Source organism: Zonotrichia albicollis, chromosome 8 (assembly GCF_047830755.1).
Source record: "Zonotrichia albicollis isolate bZonAlb1 chromosome 8, bZonAlb1.hap1, whole genome shotgun sequence".
In the NCBI taxonomy this organism is placed as follows: domain Eukaryota; kingdom Metazoa; phylum Chordata; class Aves; order Passeriformes; family Passerellidae; genus Zonotrichia; species Zonotrichia albicollis.
The window spans coordinates 12,070,185-12,089,114 of NC_133826.1; the positions used below are offsets into that span (position 1 = coordinate 12,070,185).

The 18,930-nt window shown below is 37.3% G+C and overlaps 1 protein-coding gene and 1 long non-coding RNA gene across 3 annotated transcripts in view; one reads left to right on the plus strand and one right to left on the minus strand.

The window, feature by feature from the left end:
* LOC141729843 (uncharacterized) overlaps window positions 1–18,930 on the minus strand; it is a 71,670-nt gene that overhangs the window by 42,456 nt on the left and 10,284 nt on the right. The window lies entirely within an intron of this gene.
* Window positions 1–18,930, plus strand: part of AK5 (adenylate kinase 5) — an 86,036-nt gene that overhangs the window by 38,801 nt on the left and 28,305 nt on the right. For both annotated transcript variants that reach the window (XM_005482160.4, XM_074545991.1), the window contains exons 7-8: window positions 632–722; window positions 6,847–6,923. In XM_005482160.4, coding sequence (XP_005482217.2) covers window positions 632–722; window positions 6,847–6,923 — 168 coding nt within the window. The remainder of the gene's footprint in view (window positions 1–631; window positions 723–6,846; window positions 6,924–18,930) is intronic.

Here is an 18,930-nt window from a genome sequence, read left to right on the forward strand (position 1 = left end):
ATATTAACAGCTTTATTTAACAGCTATTCTTCCACAAGCCTTGGTTTTGACACAAATTAAAGTGTAATCCCTCTAATAGGTAAACACAAAAAAATTTCTGCTTTAGATTTTTTTTTAGGTGCTTTGAGTTGTGGAAAATACTAAATGGCAGAAGAATTTCTTAAGATTAGATAAATGTCTGCCCAGACAGATGGTGACTGCTGCAGGATGAACTTCTGAGTGGTCTTTAAGTCAGACCCTCAAACTCCATTTCTAGAACATGTCAAGAAACTCCATATATTGATATTTATAGTAGGCTCATCTATCTGAATATGTGATGATCTAAATAAATAAAAAATCATAAATACAATAAGGAAAATCACAAACCCACTGTCAAGCATGTCACTGTAGCAGAACTTCCCCCCTGCCGTTGTCATCTGGCCATAAAAAGAAACCTGTCAGACAGAGCCTAGAAAAAACTTTCAACATTTAAATGATTCATAACTAAAGCAATGGACTTCACAAATACTTCTCAGAAACTTCATAGAAAGGCTCCTATCAGGAAGGCTTGGGCTGAGAAGTCACAGTAGATGTTGATGTTCAGCCGAGTAGTAAGCAGTGCCTGATTGCCAACTTTTTTCTTTTTTTTTAGTTTGACGCAGACAGAGATGAGGAAGAAGTGTTCTCTGACATAAGTTCTGCAGTTGACAATAAACTATTTGCAAACAAAGAGACTGCAGCAGGTGAGTTAATGTAAGATTTAAAGAACCATATTTATTGTACTGCATTTGACATTGGGATGCCTCTTTCATAATCTTCGGGTTTGGATGTGGGAACTGTAGCAGTCTTGACCAATCTAAAACATTTGCCCAATCAGGGACAAAAATCTCTTTATATTTGGAAACTTCATATATCTTATCCAACAACTTGTTTATCTACAAGTTAGCCTTGAAATACTGTGGCAAGTCCACTAAGCTATACTATTAATACAAAAATCATGTAAGTTTTCAATTTCAGTTGTTAGCTGTTTCAGTTCCAGTGATACCTTGGTGTTCACCAGAAAATCAGTCCTGTGAGATTAATGATCGTACTTCCTACCTAATAATTGGTGTGTGAATATAAGTCAAGTGTTTGGGGATTTTATTTATTTGTTTATTTATTATTTATGCTTACTGAGGCTTAAATATCTTCGAAGTAAAACCTTTGAGAGACAAAGGACTGCAAAAGAATTGAAGCTAAAAATCAAAGCACTGAAAATACGTAACATCTGTCAGAAATGTTTTGCTTGAGGGCAGCAGAAGAGTGTTCCTTAGTAACTTCACAACTTCTTCCTTTTACAATGGCATCCCTGGTTGTTTTTCAAATCAACTACTAGGGTTACATGTGTAGATGATGTCATAAATGCCTTCTGAACCAGCACACAAAAAGAAATTTTGGATAATGTTCTAAATGTGATAAAGATGAAGTACCGAGGTGGGGAGGGCGAGGGCAGTGAACGCAAGGGGAGCTGGGGCTGAGAACAATGATGAGAATTATAAGAAGTGCATCAGCTAAAAAGCCCACAGGATTCTAGTGGCCACCCTTCAGATAAGAGCCACAAGAATAAAGATTACTTTCTGTCTCTGTTAGATGGCGCACTTATTTATTTTGTGCTTAGCCTTATTCATAGAGGCAACAGGTCGATCACAAACCTAAAATGGCATTCCCATTGTACAACATTGTGTTGATAATTGCCTCTGGATTCCCTAACTGATTTCAATTCTGGACAGGAGGAAGAGGGAAGAAGTGTCATAAAGCTGCAAGCTCTGACAAACAGCTTGACAAGAGCTAAGCAATTTGCACAAACTGTTTGTGATTCTGGATGAGTTCCAGTCAGTTCCTCGAAAGTCTGATCTATTTAATAAATCCCTCACCAAAATAATTGGGTAGCCATGAGCAGATGCCATGCCACATTCACCTAATTAGTGCCTACATTGAGCCCTGATAATAATGAGATTTGAGGGTTCTATGAAGGTTTTTATGAGATCAGGTGTTTAATTTCCAGATGTTGCAATTCCAGCATGTCTTGATCTCACTTCTTGTCTTCTAATCTTATTAGTTATATTGCAGTATACTGTAGTTCCTTGTAGCAAACATAAACATAGTATTTCTAATATTTTCATGCCTCCACATCAAATTCATGTTATACCTGTAAATTCCAGTTGTAATCAACTTTGTAACAATATGTACCAAAAGAAAACAACTAAAATGTTTATAGATAAAAATACAATTTTCTCATTGTTGCCTTCTACAACATATTAAGACTGTTGCCAAGAGCAACAACCTGTCATGAAACTCAACAGTGTAAGGTTGCAATAAAATTTGTATTAGAAGCATCTTACTGAGAGGAAAATTAAAATGTAATCATTCTAATGCTAATCAGTGCTTCAACAAATTATTTCTATAATATTCCACTTGAAATTTATCTTCTAAGCATTTGTCTTGCCCAAATGCTTATATGCAATATGTATTAATTGAGTTATTAGATGGCGCTTCAGAGCATGTTCCATAACATAAAAAGATACGTTTATTTTATTGAGTTTAAACTTGTTATTAAGAGAAGCAGTATGTTTCATGAGATAGGCTTAGATTGCTTTTATGACAGTCAGTGCTGAACTGTGTGAATACTCTCATTGTTAAAATATGAGTATGGGCATATTTGAGCCAATGAACCATACTGAATAGAATTGCTAGCAGGATTCAAAATAAGTATGTATTTAAGCAAAGACTGGAAATTCATTAGCTGATTTGCTAAACACAAATGGTCCAAGGAGCAGACTTAATTAATTTGCATGATGGGTCATAGCTACCTTGTGATGGGAAGTGAAGTCAACTGCAGATAAATTTAGACAGATCAGTACAGTCTATTTTCATTGTATAAATTAATTTAGTGAACTGTGAAAAAGCAATGCTTGACATTTGCATTTGTGACAACTTAAGGATGAACACATTTTCAGAGAAAGTGCCATGAGCCCAGGCTTAAAACACTGAAGTGTTTTATAGGACCAGAGACTTTACAGCCATGATCCCCTGGGCTTTGGGCTGCATCTCTGTGGTAGGAATTACACACCTGCCTATGACAGCCACACTCTCTCAGCTTTCCATGATCAATATTGTGCAATTCAGCTTAGGAGCAACAAACATTATGGAAAATACAGCATAAAACATGAAATACAGCCTCATGGTGAAGGAAGTGACTGAGCACAGCCATGCACCCCTCTGTCCCTGACTGTCAGACTTGGCAGGGGTAGCACCTGTCAGCACATCCTTGTACAACTGCAGCCACCTTTAATTAACCTTGTCCTCTGTGCTGTGTCACTGGATCCTCTTGGATTCCTCTCAAGACAAGTTTTTATGAAAGACACCTTCAGTGTCAAGACATAAAACATGGCAAAAAAGGGGATTGCATTGCAGCCTGTTCCTCCCCAGAGACCTGATGATTCAGTTAATGGGGATTTAATAAAAACTTTCAACTGCCTTATTTTTTAATTGTGCAGTACTGCACCTAATAAAATCCTCTCTTTTTTCCTCTAAGGAAAACACAGGGCACATGAAAGTGACCAGGTGTCTGTTTCCTTAACTTTATTCATGCAATCAAGGAAACATATTTTAAGCCCTAAGGGTACCTTTTCAGATCACATGCTGGCAAGTTGTTTCTCCATGGCAGTTGAACTTTCATGGGCTTTCTTAAATTTTTAACTTGAGTTTCCCCTTCTGCAATTGATAAAGTTACTCAGATCACTTCCTAAAGGTTCATATAAGCACAGAAAGACTCCAAGTTAATCAAGAGTTTATTTGAGCCAAGAGATTATTTGGTGGAATGGGACACCCTTTTGAAGGAATTAAGACAAATCAGACTGTAAGCCTTTCCTGCTAATAGACAAGTGTGAATTGTTTTTATAGCCTAGTTCTCATGGTACCAACTTAGCAAAGGAAAAACAATGCAACTTGCTCAGAAAAGGCAATAAAAGTTATTTATGATCAACAGTTCTGTTGTCAGACATGAGATGTGCAGCCTGCAGTCTCACTGAAAGTAGCAGGGCATGTTTGCTTCCAAACTCTTTTCCTTAAGATGACATTGTGCATTTCACCTTTGATAGATAAACGCTGCCACAGGTTTTATATAAAATGCTGCCGATTTAAACTCACATTTAGAAAACCTGAGCCAAGTTTTGAATTATGCACTTTCCAAGGCTCTCCTTTTGGCTTTAGCCTTGTCTGGAGATCTGCCTAGAGCAGGATTCCTGACTGCCAGTACCTTGCCAAGGGGCTCCCTGCTGTGCCTCTGCTGCCTGCCTACAAGCCATAGTTAGTGAGCTCATTGTTGTCCCCTGCAAGACCTGTTTGAGGAAGATTTAGTCCAAGCTTAGCAAAATATGCTCCCTCCAACAACGAACTGAGCTGGAGCGTAGCAAACTACTCATGCTGCACCAGGGATGGTGCAAGAACTCTGATATGTCCCTTAATTACTTTATCTTGTCTTGGGAGTAGCCATTTGCTTCAATTCATTTCTCATGGGTTTGTCTTTAGGCAATTTGAGAAGGGTAAAGAAGTCTGAGCGTTGTTCAGTGATAGATGGATGGTTGTGGGTTTTGTTAGTTTTCATTAAGCATGAAAGAAAAGACTGATTTTTAATTTTTCTTGGATATACCCTAGGAAGAAGCTATGCTTTTCCAAGGACACCAGTATTCTAATTCAAGGGGAAAAGGCTTTAAGATGCTTGACCATATTAAAATTGTATAACCATTATGGCTTTTATCACTTAAGATACATTATGCATGAGTATTCATTTTCAGCCTGACCTTTACATTTAAGTTTGCAGCACCATATTTCATACTAATGTTTCTAGCTAAGAATATGTACTGCTCTTGGTAGTTAAGTGACAGTTAATCAAGTGCCTTTAATAAAGTGCCAACAAGTGCCTTTAGCAGTGATTGATGTGTCAGAGTAGGCCAGTGCCAGTGACAACTGAGACTTAGTTAAATTATATTATCAACAATGACACAGTGTTAAGAGTGAGATGTCAGCTGTGTAAGATAAATCAAAAGATTCTTTCAGCAGCTGGAAATCTATTTCTTTGCATATGTCTTTTAGAGAAAGTTATTTTCAAAAGACCATAAAATGCCAGAAAACATGCTGTGTGTGTATGTGTGACACTACCATACCAGGAGTATAATTCCTTTCTGTAATTTCTCTGTAGCAATCTGAAAAACTATACAAGAGCATTGGGGATGGGGGCAGTGGAGTGAGGAACCAAAACAAAATCACCATCAGATGGTAGATACAGGTCTTTCCCTGGTTTCTCTTAGGTAGTCCAGAAAGTGAAATTGAAGATTAATTTGGCAGTTATTGTGATAAGGATTGCGAACTAAGACACCCTGGAATCATCATTTGTGCCATGCAGTTACAGTTTTTGGTCATCATGACATCCAGCTCCTCTCTTCTGTTCTGTCAGGGATATTTACTTCACCACCCACACAGATTATTACTATGCAAACTTCTAAAGCAAACAAACCCAGATAATATATAAATGCATCTGGCACAAATTGAACTGCAAAATCTGTTATTGATAGTGCTTGTTACAGCAAGCCACCCATACAAACAACTCTAATGGTGAGAAAACAACTCCAGGTCAGCAATAGGCTTAAAACTACGTACCCTCAGTGCCAGTGCTTGCAGGAGCATCATACCAGGCAGAGACACCTGTAACCCAGGAAGGAGGAGTTGTTTTCTCCATCAGTGATCTTGTTTCACTGAGGACACGAGGAGACAAAACAAAACACAGCTGACACTTCCCCTGGTGTTACCTGTTGCTGCCCACATGATGTGAGTGGTTGGACTCATCTGTGGCCAGCTGGTTATAATTTTTAGGTTTCTGTGTATCATTACAATATTTTTGTTATTCTCATTTTAGTAATGCTGTGAAAGTGACTTCTATAGTCTCACGCCTATTGACAGTTTTATGTGTTTAGAATATGTGCAGTATTTGGTTTAGAGCTGCACCATCTGGAGGACTTAGGAGAACATTTCCTTCTTTATTGCCCAGGACTGAGATAATCTGAATGGGGTGACAGTGCCAGAATATGATGACCATGTTACAGCCTTCCTATGTTTATATAGAAACATTATTAGTGGTTTATCCTCCCATTGTGGTTTAGCAATGACTCCTCCCCTACATGGCTTCTTGAAATATCAAGCTCAGTTTCTGTTGTCCTGCACCTTCAGCAGTTCAGCTGAAGCTAAACTGTAAAATTCAGCCAGGTCAAGGCTTCTCAGCAACTGGATTTTGTCATCCCAAGTGTAAGAGACTGCATTCTTCCTGGTCCTGCCACAGGAAGATGACAAGGAGAAGGGGAAGGGCCATACAGACCCCTTGGGAAGGGGTAGAAGAGGGTGGAAATTGCTGCTGGAAGCATGCTGCTTTGGTCCCCTAGCCACACTACTCAAGGACCCTTATCTGCTGATCAGAAATCAGTATTTCCTTTCTCTTTCTTAAACTGGTTTGTATTCTCCCTTGAGTGTGGAAATTTAAAGTTGCAAGTCATGGCATGCAGAACACCCTGCCCAATAAATATGCAATCAAGCTAAAACAATTCACCATTTAGCACAGCCCTTCCTTATTAAGATCTGCAGTAACTTTTATGGATATTTTGAAGGCTTTGCTAATGAAATACCATTCACCTGGGCACTCCAGCAAACCTGAATGGTTGGTGCCTTGGATCACAGTTTTTGCACAGATACAGACAGTTGGAAATATTATAGTGTTCTACCACATTAAGTGAAAGTTTTCAATGCATTTCTGAATTCTAATTTTCTTTCCTATTTTAGGGCCAAATGAACTTGATTGCAGTCTGATTATGGATTCTGGCGATGCTGTTTATACAGAATTTGACTTTGAAGACCAGGTAATTTTCTGTATATATGGCTTCTCTCTAGACAGTTTTCTAGTTTATGTATATACTGTGCTATAAAATTTGTCTAAACAAGGTGATGGCACTTTAAGGATAGAGCAAATGGATTCTTAAGTGCAACATAAGTAAATTCATGATACACAGGTGTTGCTCCCTGGTTAGGAAAAAAGAATTAATATTATTGTAGTATTAAGAGCCTGTATCTTCCATTACTGTGCATTGCTGAGTTTCCTCCATAAATTTTAAAACGTTGACAAATGTGACAAATAGAATTACTAAAATGCACTGTAAACCTGGTGTATATTTAAGAAGAAGTAAAGCCTTTCCAAAGAGCAGTATGAAATTATAAGAAGTGTGAAATATAACTACAGCCAAATCAAACGTTCTCCCTATGAAGAAACGTTTTTAAGAATAAAAAACAATGAAGATTTACAGTATGTTGAAATCAGCCTTTCTACTGAACCTGTCCAATCCACATCTAAAAACTAAATTTTGATAAGAGTTTTCTTTGTATATAGGAAGAATCTTGGGGTGGTGAAGTTATATTTATCTTACCCCTATAATTTTCACATCCACACTGGTAAGGTCACATCTGGAATACTGTTCAGCTCTGGATTTGGTAATATAGGATATGGAGATACTTAAAAGAGTCCAGCAAAGGACCACTAAGATAATTAAGGGACTAGGCCATCTCTCTGACAAGGAAAGGCTGAGAGACCTGAGTGTTCAGTCTGGAAAAGAGAAGGCTCAGGAGCACCTCATCAAAGTGTACAGAGGTCTGAAGGGAGGATGCAGAGAAAATGGTTCCAGGCTTTTTCTGGTGCTCAGTGACCGGACAAGAGGCAATGGGCACAAACTGAAGCATGGGGGGTTCCTGAGGCTTGGATGCTGTGCTAAGGATAAGAGTTGTGTACTTGTTATGTGCTGTGGATAAGCATTAAGAGAATGACTTAGAATTAAAAAAAAAAAAAAAAAGAAAGAAAGCAAGCCATCTGTCTATCACACCACCGTACTTAAGGGTGGTGGTTTTGTATGTTTTTCTTCCTGTCTTCCACTTTTGAATGACTCTGCTTGTATTTTCTTCATGAATACCACAAACATCTCTCTAGATTTGTAAGCAGCTTGGCACAGAATGCTAATTTGTGTTTCTGTTGTCATTCAACAAAATGCAGTTGCAAATGTTCTCACCTCTTTTCTCATTACTTGGAAAAGATATCTTTCCTTGTGACATTTCAAAGCTAGTGACAAAATGAGGGCCAACAAAACTGAATTTTCATTATGATTGGATCATTCATTGGTTTTCTTTCACAGTATTCAATGCAACACTTTATCCTCACCTGCAAAATGTTGTATGTTCTAGCTCCATTCATTTATTTTAATTTTTAGATCCCTTTACTGTTCTTTTTGGCTCAGTTATTTCAGCTTGGCTGTTTTTCAAGGAGGCAGCTTGCCTCTGTCTTCACATCCCCTTTTAAATCTCATTCTTTCATAAACCCTTCTTAAAATGTTCTCTGCCCAGGAAACTTCTAAATTTCCCATTATATTTGTCTGTACTGCACTTTATTATTTAGGGGTTTCGGCCTATAGAGCAGAATCTATATTTATATTATGTTTGGCTGTTTTGATGTTAAATTTTGCATTTTAATGACATTTAAAATAGGTTCTTTCAGAAGAGTACATACACTAAAGAAATCACTCTCTTGGTTCATAATGCTTACGTAATATTCACAAGTTTTATAGTTGCAAAATAAAATTAACGGAAATGTGAAAATTATACTGATATCATAATAATTTCAAACTGTATAGTTCACTGATGAAATATTACATCATCCATAAAAGCACAGTTTTGAGTTCATGTGAATCTCACATGAGATTGGACAACACTATGATGGGACCTTATTGTTTTTGTCAATGGCAAATATTCCTTCTGCCAGACGTTGCAGTTAGGTTTTCTCATTATTTTGTTAAACTAACACATTGCCACTCTGGCAAGAGTGCAATACTGTTAACAAAGAAGGAGAAATGAAGCTAAAACAGTGCAAACAGCCCATCAGTCAGGGACAGCTATATGAATATGAAGTGGCTGACACCAACTGACTTTAACTGCAAGTTGGTATCTTGATACTTTTTTGCAACATTTAAAAAATGAAATATTTCTATTTCTAATAAATAAATGTACATACAGTTTATATTAAATGTTTTGTACAACTATTAAGAAAATATACAGGAGAAAGCAATTGCAACCAATTTGAAATTATGGAAGCAAGTATTATATACAGAAGCAAAAAAGGGAGTGGATATTACCATGAAGTCATAATACCACCTAGCTGCCTGGTCTGAAAAACAAAATGAGAAATTACTCTCAGGATGGAAAGATCAATAACTAAATTCAGGAGTGAGGAACTGCTCACATTCAAAACTTGAGCTCATTTTGACTGTGGCAGTGATTTAATCCTCCAGTGATTTACCACATGCTGTTTACGAATTGTGTGAAGCGTCAACAACCTTTACTCAGAGAATCTCAAGTGGAAAAAGAATGTGTGTCTGGATACAAATGTGTCATGCAGTGATGTTATTGCATAGGAAATCTGTCATGAGAACGTGGGGGATAAGAAGGCTGGTTTCCAAGCAACCTTACACAGCTGAGCTGCTAAAAATGGCTGAATTTTAGGGGAACATCTTGGTAGTCACTGAACAAGAGCAGTTGGGGGTCACACAAAAGACAAAGCCACAGCTGGCAATGAGTGCCTTGGTGCAGCTAAAATGGACTTACACAGATACTTTTGCATTTTCTCATTCTTGGAATGAGCCAGGAAAATCTCCAGGGTAAACTAAACCAAAAAAGCATCTGAGTTGTTCAGATGTACATTAGTTCTTCCAGAATAATGCCTCCTACAGGTAGGCAGGAGCAAGGAGATGGAGTGATGTGGTTCCAGGCACTGATGGAGTCCTTGGCTCATGTGGGAGTGCCAAGTGCTCCCAGGAGCACCTGATACCTCTCCTTGAGACAGTGCAAAGCAACACTAGTCCAAATTAGGATCTGGCTTTTCTGGAAGAGTATGCAGGGGAAATTGAATTTAAAACAACTCAGAGAAAGCTTGAGCTTTGAATAGTACATGTTATAAATGATGGTTCAATTAACTTTATGTAACTAAATTCAAAGTAAGCTGATTCTTTTCTACTGGCTATGCATGAAGACTTCAAGAACTAGAACATTGTAATCATAACTAAGTCCCTACAGCACTGAAAAGCTGGAGGGAAATACCCTTTAAAAAAAAATTAAACCCCATTTTTTCTCCAAATCATTAATAACTATTTTTCTGGTTTTGTCTCAGATCTGTGAGATCCTGTATTATGAAAGGAATAATATAAGTTTTTAGAATTACTTAGAAATACATTCTTCTGAAAAACAGAAATAAGTAAATAAATGAAGGAGACAGTACCTCTCATTGAGAATGACTTATGGAAGAACCAGCCAAGGTTCTTGTCTTAGCAATCTCTACAGCCTTTTCTGGAATAATGATTACACTACTCATGACTTGATTGGATAACATAAAAGCAAAGTAACATGGTCAGTTTCAGATATTTTAATCCATAATAAGAATTCAGGAATATATTTTGGGCCAGGCATTTTTGAGTGCTACAACTTTAAAGAGTATTCTCAATTTGCAGAACTTGCGTGGTGACTAGTGTCTGGTTTAATGAGGATGGCTCTTTGCTGCTGGAATACTCTCAAGTGTGATAAAGGTTTTTAATGCTCACTGTGTTCATTTTTACTTGCTATTCAATTTCTCAGCTTTGCCAGAGAGACTACCAATATAATGCCCTTGTTTCTAGAGATCAGAAAGTTTTTATTTTTAACAATTGGATTTTTATTAGAAACCTGCCGTTTGGTTTATTTCAAGTGCATTCAGGCAAAAGGGAGTACTGAAGAATTGGCATCAGTGAATCCTATCAAAGAGTTCCAGAAGAAAAGAGCATCCAATTATTTTCTCATGAAAACAAGCCTTTCAGGAGAACCTTAACTAGCCTGATGAATATTTAGAGTAATTAAAGAAAAAGTTAAAACCCACTGTCAGGCAACTGGAGAATGGATACAATCCTGTACAAGCACTTACAGAACTTTAGAATTTGGGAAATGTCAAAATCAGGTCAACTTCAAGTAAAAACCTCAAAAATATATTTAGCCTCTAGTAATATTTGGAACAGGAAGTCACAAATTTCATAGAATGGTTTGAGTTGGAAGGGATGTTAAAGGTCATTTAGTTCCAGCTTCCCTGCCATGGGCAGGAACACCTTCCACTAGGCCAGGTTGCTCAGAGACTGACTCACCCTGGCCTTGAATGCTTCCAGAGATGAGGCATCCACGGTTTCTGTGGACAACCTGTTCCAGTGCCTCACCACCCTCACATCTACAAAACATGGAAATGCATTTTTGTGCCTTTCAGGGAGTTACCAGTTCTTAACTGAGAGATTTCCATGCCCTTGCAGTGTCATGCTGCATTTAGTGATTCAATTAGATAAATGCAATTAGATTAGTGCAAAGAAAATATTGCGGGGTTTTTTTGTTTTTTTTTTTTTTTTTTTTGCCCCTCCACAAATGTATCAGACCTAGGAAATGTAGATTTAAAAAAAAAAAAGGTTTTCTCTTCAGTAATGACAAGCAATCAACTCAATGAAATAAATTGAATAACCCAATCTCTGCTGCAAATTCAGAATGTTTTATAATTAGAAATGTGACAGCTCACTTGAAAAATTCACAAGCAAAACCAAAATCAAGTGGAGGAAAAAAGCTCTGAAAGACACTTACTCATTCTAACAAGAGGAAAAGAGGAAACAAGCTCTCAATTAGAAGTTTTTGCCATGTAGTTACAATTCATTTTGCAGCTTGGTGTAGTTTCCTGTCCAAAGCACTGAGGAATCCAGGCTTTAGAGAGCAGGAGGAAAGCTTTTAGTGAACTGATGCAAAACAGATTCCACTGCTACCAAGACTATAATAATATTTCCAGCCTGACCGATTAGCATAGCTTGAAACTTAAATATTCAAGAGACATAATGAAGAGTTCCTGAGAGTCTTTTCAATGCAGAAGCAGAACACAAATATTAATAAAACTGATGGGCATGAGCAAAGTGAAAGCCTCATTTAACTAAAGCTCTGTGGATTAAACCAAAGACCATCTTCCTCCATTTACTGTGTTTCCTATCAGTTGTCACTTTGTTTTGACTCCCTTTTCCCTATTCTGAAGATTCAGTCCAAGAAGTTTATTTAACCCTTCAGACACAATACTTTGGGGTTAGGATTACAATACTACAGAGAGCAAACTGCACACCTTCATTAGCAGGATAAATTTTCATTCAGACTTTCAAAATCAGATAAACATTAATTAAATACTTAAAGGAGTCAGATTAGAATGTCATATATTTATCATGTGCTTTCTTTTCACTTGAGAACATAAGGAACTTCTGGTGTAACAGCAGTTTTATTCATACATGCTGTGCAGCATTAAACATTACAGGTCTTAGTAAAATGACCAAGAGTAACCAGAAGCTATTTGGTCTTTTAATGCTGAACATTTCTGCAGTGTCCATTTCTCTTTTGCTGATAGAAAGTGGTATCAATTTGAATTACAGATTCTGGTTATACAGAGAAACTGATTAAAACAGGAATATGGGATAGAAAAGAAAATGAGAGGATACTCAGAGAATGGTTGCAAAACTCTCTTCTCTCAACACTTGTTTTTTGTCAAAGGTGGAGTCCAGTCTAGTTTAAGGATATCTGCAAAAAGACAAAATGAATAAGCATCCAAAGACATGAAAGACCTGAAAAGGCAGACCTAACTACAGAGAAAAGATGTTTAATAGAAATGTACTGAAGTCAGTGAACAATCTGTTCAGTTCATGTTGCCATGGAAACTATCCTATTAAATGCTTCAAAAAAAAAACAGTTCCAGAAACAAAGTACTACAGTTTGCCTTACAAAATGTTTCCTGAATAAGCTCAAACCATGTGTATTTTGGTGCTTTGAAATAATTTTGTCAATGCAAAGAATTTTTTCTCTTTCAAATCACCATTGCACACTGTAATAAAGGCACGTGTTGGAAAGTCTCCTGCTTTATTTTCCCCCATGCAAACCATGGCAAAATGAGCAAAAAATAACCAAAGAGTCAACCTGCACTTTCTTATGTGAAATGCCAGAAGCAATTGTTTGCTTCTTCTTTCACAGGTGTTATTTGAACTTACTTTCTGGTGATACTTGTATTAGGGGAGGCTAAACTGCCAAGGTTAGTTGAAGTCTTTGCATTCCAATTCTTTCCTAGTTTTGAACCCAGAGTTGCTGCCTGCAGCTCTGGTGGGCAGTACAGGACATAGGGATTCGGTTAAAGTGATGGTGAGCTCAAGTGAGTTACTGGAGATTTAAACAGCAGTGACAACATTATTCTTCAAGAGGTGCTGCATTTATGCTTCACTGAATAATTCTGCAGTAAATTATAAAGTCCTTCTCTGTGGCTTGAGGAAGTGTCTGTAGTAAAAGCATTACAATTTACAGTGTCTCACCATCATTGCTGTAGGCAGTGGCAGTAGGATACTGCCCCTTCTTTCCTCACACCAGCTTGCCCTTCCCCTGGCATAGTGAGGCTTTATGCTTCATAGACAAAATATAACTTCCCAGCTAAATTTATGAGCTCTACCTTTACAGTCCAGAGAACTTGCATAATTCTTAGGGAATATCAGGTATCCCACACAGTTGATGCAAATAGGATCCACAGCAGAACTTTTCCTCTTCTACCAAAAGTTGATAAAGAAATGTAAAGGTGTATTTTAAACCCATTCTGCCTCCTAGATTTAGAGGCGTCACTCAGGGCTGTGGATTGGTTTTGTTCACATAGCCCAGCATCCCTAAAGACAGCTACCAAAACCCTTTCTTGAAAACAACAACATTTGTTGTAACAATTCCTATATTTTAAAACACTGCAGAAGGAAGTGCCTTTTTATTTCTTTTATCTTTCTTAACCACTGTCAAAGTACATCCTGTATATTTTTACATACTCATATAAAACTGCAGTGATTGCAAAGATGCTGTTTTTCTCTATGGGATACTAAACTGCTCTTAAAATCACTTATTTGTATTGTATCAAAGCAGAAAAGTGGTTTCTCTGGGTACAATGGAAAAAAAAAAATCCCCTATGTATTTTCAGAAAGCCATATGTTTCCTACTTGGTTTTTTACTCCTTATGTATCCCAGGATTGTGCAGTCAATGTTAGTCATTTTGGGCTTAAATACCAGTCATAAAGAGTGAAAAGTGGCCTAGTTTTAGAACTCCTTCACAGCAGTGCATCTCAAATCTGTGGACTGTTTCTTCAGATAGTTCAATTCCTTCTTAACACAGAAGTCCTTTAGAAATACTGCAGAAGTTGAAAGTTACAGAACTGCCTAATAATAGATAAATAGATGCTATAGTAAACCTTGAATATGCTTGTGAAATGTTAAGCAGAGAAGGCCTTTGAGAGGTAAAATTTGAACACAATTGTCAATTTTTATCTGAATAGCAGCAAATCATAGGATCTGAGATTGCACACTGGGTTTGGGGATTTATTTGCAACACTCTATTCTTGTCCTTCTCCATGCCAAGATCTTTTCCTTTTTGAAAACTGAGTTGAGACAGGCCTGCAGAAAAGCCTTTCTCATCTTAAGTTTAAAAAACCCCAAAAAACCACAAAATGCACATACATTAAAAAAAAACCCCAAACCAAATCATTAACAACAAAAAACCCAAATGACTGAATTTCACCTCTCAGAAGACAGCTCTCAGGGCAGAGAGGTTCTGCATAGAGTGCTGAGGTGTCTGGTGTTAGGGACCCATTCAGTAGGATTGTTGTCAGCTGTCTAAAATAGGAGTTGATCAGCCCCACATTTGTAGTTCAAGTACACAAGGAGGCCTCACTTCTCTGCTACAATGGCTTGATGTAAAAAAAAAACAAAAAAAAATTGTCCCTGGGTGAAATTGCACCAAACAGCATAAATGCTCCACACAGAGAAGAATAATTTAAGGAGTGATGGTGATTTACAGAAAACAAGAATATCAAAGGAAATATAGTGATAACTTCCAGAAAGAATTTTGTAGGCACTGGGAGCTTTCTATAAATACAGACCAAACTGAAAACTCACTGAATGCTATATGTCACAGAACTATTTTAAAGTCAGTGATAGAAACTATGTATAGATAATATAGTTACTGAATGTCTCTAATGTCTTTAAAACACAAATATATTTAAAAATCAAGCCCCAGTTCTTCTTCAAGTTACATATAATGCTGACCCCTCTAGTTCAGCCTTTTAAATCAAAATAATATTAAAACTGCAAATGAGGTGTTTGGTTTACCAGAACACTCTTACAGTGCTGTGATGATGCAAACTGCTGCTACCCTCCTGAGAGGGGTGTTCTGGTTGTATACCTTGTTGCCCTTAAGAGGTAATTTCTTTGAAAATTTTCCAGTGTCTGGAAATCAACATGAAACTAAATAGATTTTGCTTTCACTTTCATGATTATTAATCATATGCATTTTTAAAATTATAAATATGTAGAGAAGTTAACAAAAACCAAATCTCCCCAAACTATAGTACACAGATTCTGGCTTTTTCCTCTCTAAAGTACCTACAGATATTCTTGATGTTCTTGAAGAACAGGAATTCAAAATCTGAAAAAAACCCAACCAAATTTAAAAGCTAGATAATTTGATATTGGCTTTTGGCTGTTAAAAATGGGTTAATCTCTAACTAATAGGTATAATTTTCTATTATTATTATTATTATTTTAGAATTGATAATAAGTTTTGTTTTAAAAGAATAATCACAAAATCACAGACTGGGGAAGGTGGGAAGAGGGACTGCAGTGAATCATCTGGTCCAGCCTCCCTGCCCAAGGAGGGTCATCCCACAGCCCATGGCACAGGATGACCCTTGAATGTCTCCAGTGAGGGAGACTCCAGAACCTCACTGGGCAATCTGTGCCAGTGCTTGTCACCTGCACAGTCAAGGTGGAACTTCTGTGCATCAGTTTGTGCCTGTTGCCTCCTGTCCCACTGCTCAGCAGCACGGAGCAGAGCCTGGTCCATCCTCTGGCACCTCCCTTCAGACACTGACTGACATTGATTAGGTGCCTCCTCAGCCTTCTCAAGGCTGACCATGCCCAGCTCCCTCAGCTCTCTCACAAGAGAGCATGGCATAGAGTTTTGTCTCTGCTAGAAACCTGGAATTAAATGGGAATCACAGTGATCTCATCTGTCAGAATTCTGTAGATGCTATTATGAACACTGATGGTTTTGCAGTTGTATGCATTGTGAACAAATAAAAATCACCTCAAAAAACATTAGCTCTGTATGCTCATCTTAATTTCTTTAGTCCTTTTTAACTCAAATAACTCCACTCTGCTGAGCAGTATGAAGTATATAAGAAAATTTGACTTTCAATGGAGAAAAAAAGCCTTGAAGTGTGAGGGTATTCCTACTGTGTCTTACCTTATTTATTAGTTCTAGAGCAGGGGAGGTCAGAGCACAGCCACCTCTGCTTTACAGAGGCATACTTTAACACTCAGCTTGCAGAAAGCAGCTCAGGCTGAAAAATTGATTTGAAGTATAAATCAAATTTAATGGTATGGCTCATAAAATCCATACCCAGGGAGCACTGCCCTTGCATAAAACAAACAAAGAAACATGTAATTTTTATTTGTTTAAATAATTTGTGTCTGAAACATTCCTTGGAATATTTACATTCTGAAATTCAAGCTTGAAAATTGAGCATAATTTTAAGCAGCAGTCACGCTGTATTTCAAATTCAGTCTCATTCTACTGCCTCTATTCTCCTCTGTCTGTGATATTTATCATCTTTGGTAAATTTGGAGGAGAAACTGACTATATCTGTTAGAAATCTGAATGAAATGTATCAGGCACTTCTCACCACTCTTTTCTAGAAGCATTCAAGCAACAATGAGGTGATAAGGGAGAGCTCTTGTCCATGTAAAACAAAAAAAAAACCAAAACCCAAACTAAAACACGCAAGGACTGGAGCAGAGGTTATTTCTGGGTAACAGGAAAGCTTTCTCATTTCATCAGGTAACTGACATTCACAACAGCTGTCACTAAGTCCTCATAAAGAAAATGTCCCTTCAGTAGATTAAAAAATTAAATCTATTTTATTGATATGCCTTAAGAGTACTGATTCATTGGCAACAAAATTGAAACTTCTGAAGAATTCTGTATCAATCCATTATTATTTGCTGAGACTTACTGTCATAGTTTATTACTACAGGAATAAGGTGGGTTGGAACTAGATGATCTTCCAACCCAAATCATTCTATGATTTTGTGGACTTACCCCACAACCTAGCAATGACAGTAACTGAAAAGTCATTAACCAATGAAGTATCTACTACCAGTCAGATATTTACTAATTACAACACAAGTGGCAAGTAAAATGGCAGTCAAAAGCCTATGTTTTCCAATTCTAAAGACAAATGTCAAATAAGTGATTCTTTACAGACAGCAAACTTCTCTAATTAGCAATTATTTTAATGTACTGTTGATATTGTTTAAGTAGTTACACAGACAGCTGTGCTCCACTAATGGATATGTTTCCAGATAATATTTGGAGATATAACTTGACTGTAAAGCATATGAAATTACAGACTACCTATCTTTCCTCAGAGCTCATTATGAGATGTAATCTTCCTCACTTTTCTTTCAAGTACATGGAAACAGCTAAACTGGGAGTACAGAGACTGCTGCTAAATCATTGTATTGCTGATGGCAGTCTGGTGTCAAACAGCATTTTCTGTCTAACTGGAGGGACTTTGCCTTATGTGATCGCTTGCTAAATCCCACAGTTATTTTCCAAAGTGCTCTGGTAAGGAGGCAGAGCAGTGTGTCCAGCCTGATACAGGCCAAGCCATTCACAGTTTAGAGACTAAAAAGACTCAATCTTTGAGTCTTTCTGTCAAATACTGTCAAATGCAAACACAAGGGGACTGCATTAAACAGGGTGCCAGACTGTCACTCTCTCAAGGGACCTCAAAGCAAACAGCGCATCTAGCACAAAAACTGGTTGGACTCAGTTTCTGCAATCGTAGGGGAGAACAACAGCAAAACTTGAAAGAAGTCATGCTGCTTTCAATTCTATAATTTGATTGTAAGCTTGGAATTCTGATCCTGTTTTTTAAAGGGACTTTACTCTAAACTTAGTGCCTAAAAGGATTTTGATCTGTGAACTTTTAAAGGCATTATAAGAAGCAGAATCTAAAATGAAGCCTTTTGTATGCAATATATGCTCTGCAGGGTCAATTATTTTATTGTATTATTGCATGCAAAAATAATGGACATAGGGTTAATATTGTCACTTGAAATGTAGGAAAGAGAATAATTTCTCATTTGAAAATGACACCTTTCTTTTTTTAAGATGGCAGTTCTTCTGCTGCAGTGTAATAGGCTGAGAATTACTGTGAATCAAAAAATGAAAATAATTTGTGTAACCAATGTAATGGTACTTCAGCCTAATGAAGAGTACTTCATTTTCAGTGACGATGGGAATACAAGGAGAAACGTGCAAGGGTAGTGCATGAGCCCTGCAAATTACAGTGGGCAGCAGTTTACCCATTCCAGTCACCTTGCAGTTCATGTCACTTCATCTACTCCTGCAGCTCCACACATTTAAAGGTGGCTATTTCTGAGAGCTGTGCTGCCATATGCTACTGAGATGACTCACATAACATGTTTCATGCTGATGTTAGGCACTGATGATGTAATACTGTCACATGAGGATGTGTTACTGTCAATGCTATTATTGATATTTTACAGACCAGGGTAAAGCATTGGTGGTGTGCGTATATAATTCTCACTTATCAGAACAATAAAGAATTCCCATTCTGACAGTATTGCTGGCCAATATTTGTAATTTTTCATTGACTGTAATATACAGTAAAAAAATAATTTTAAGTGACTAAATCTCAGGAG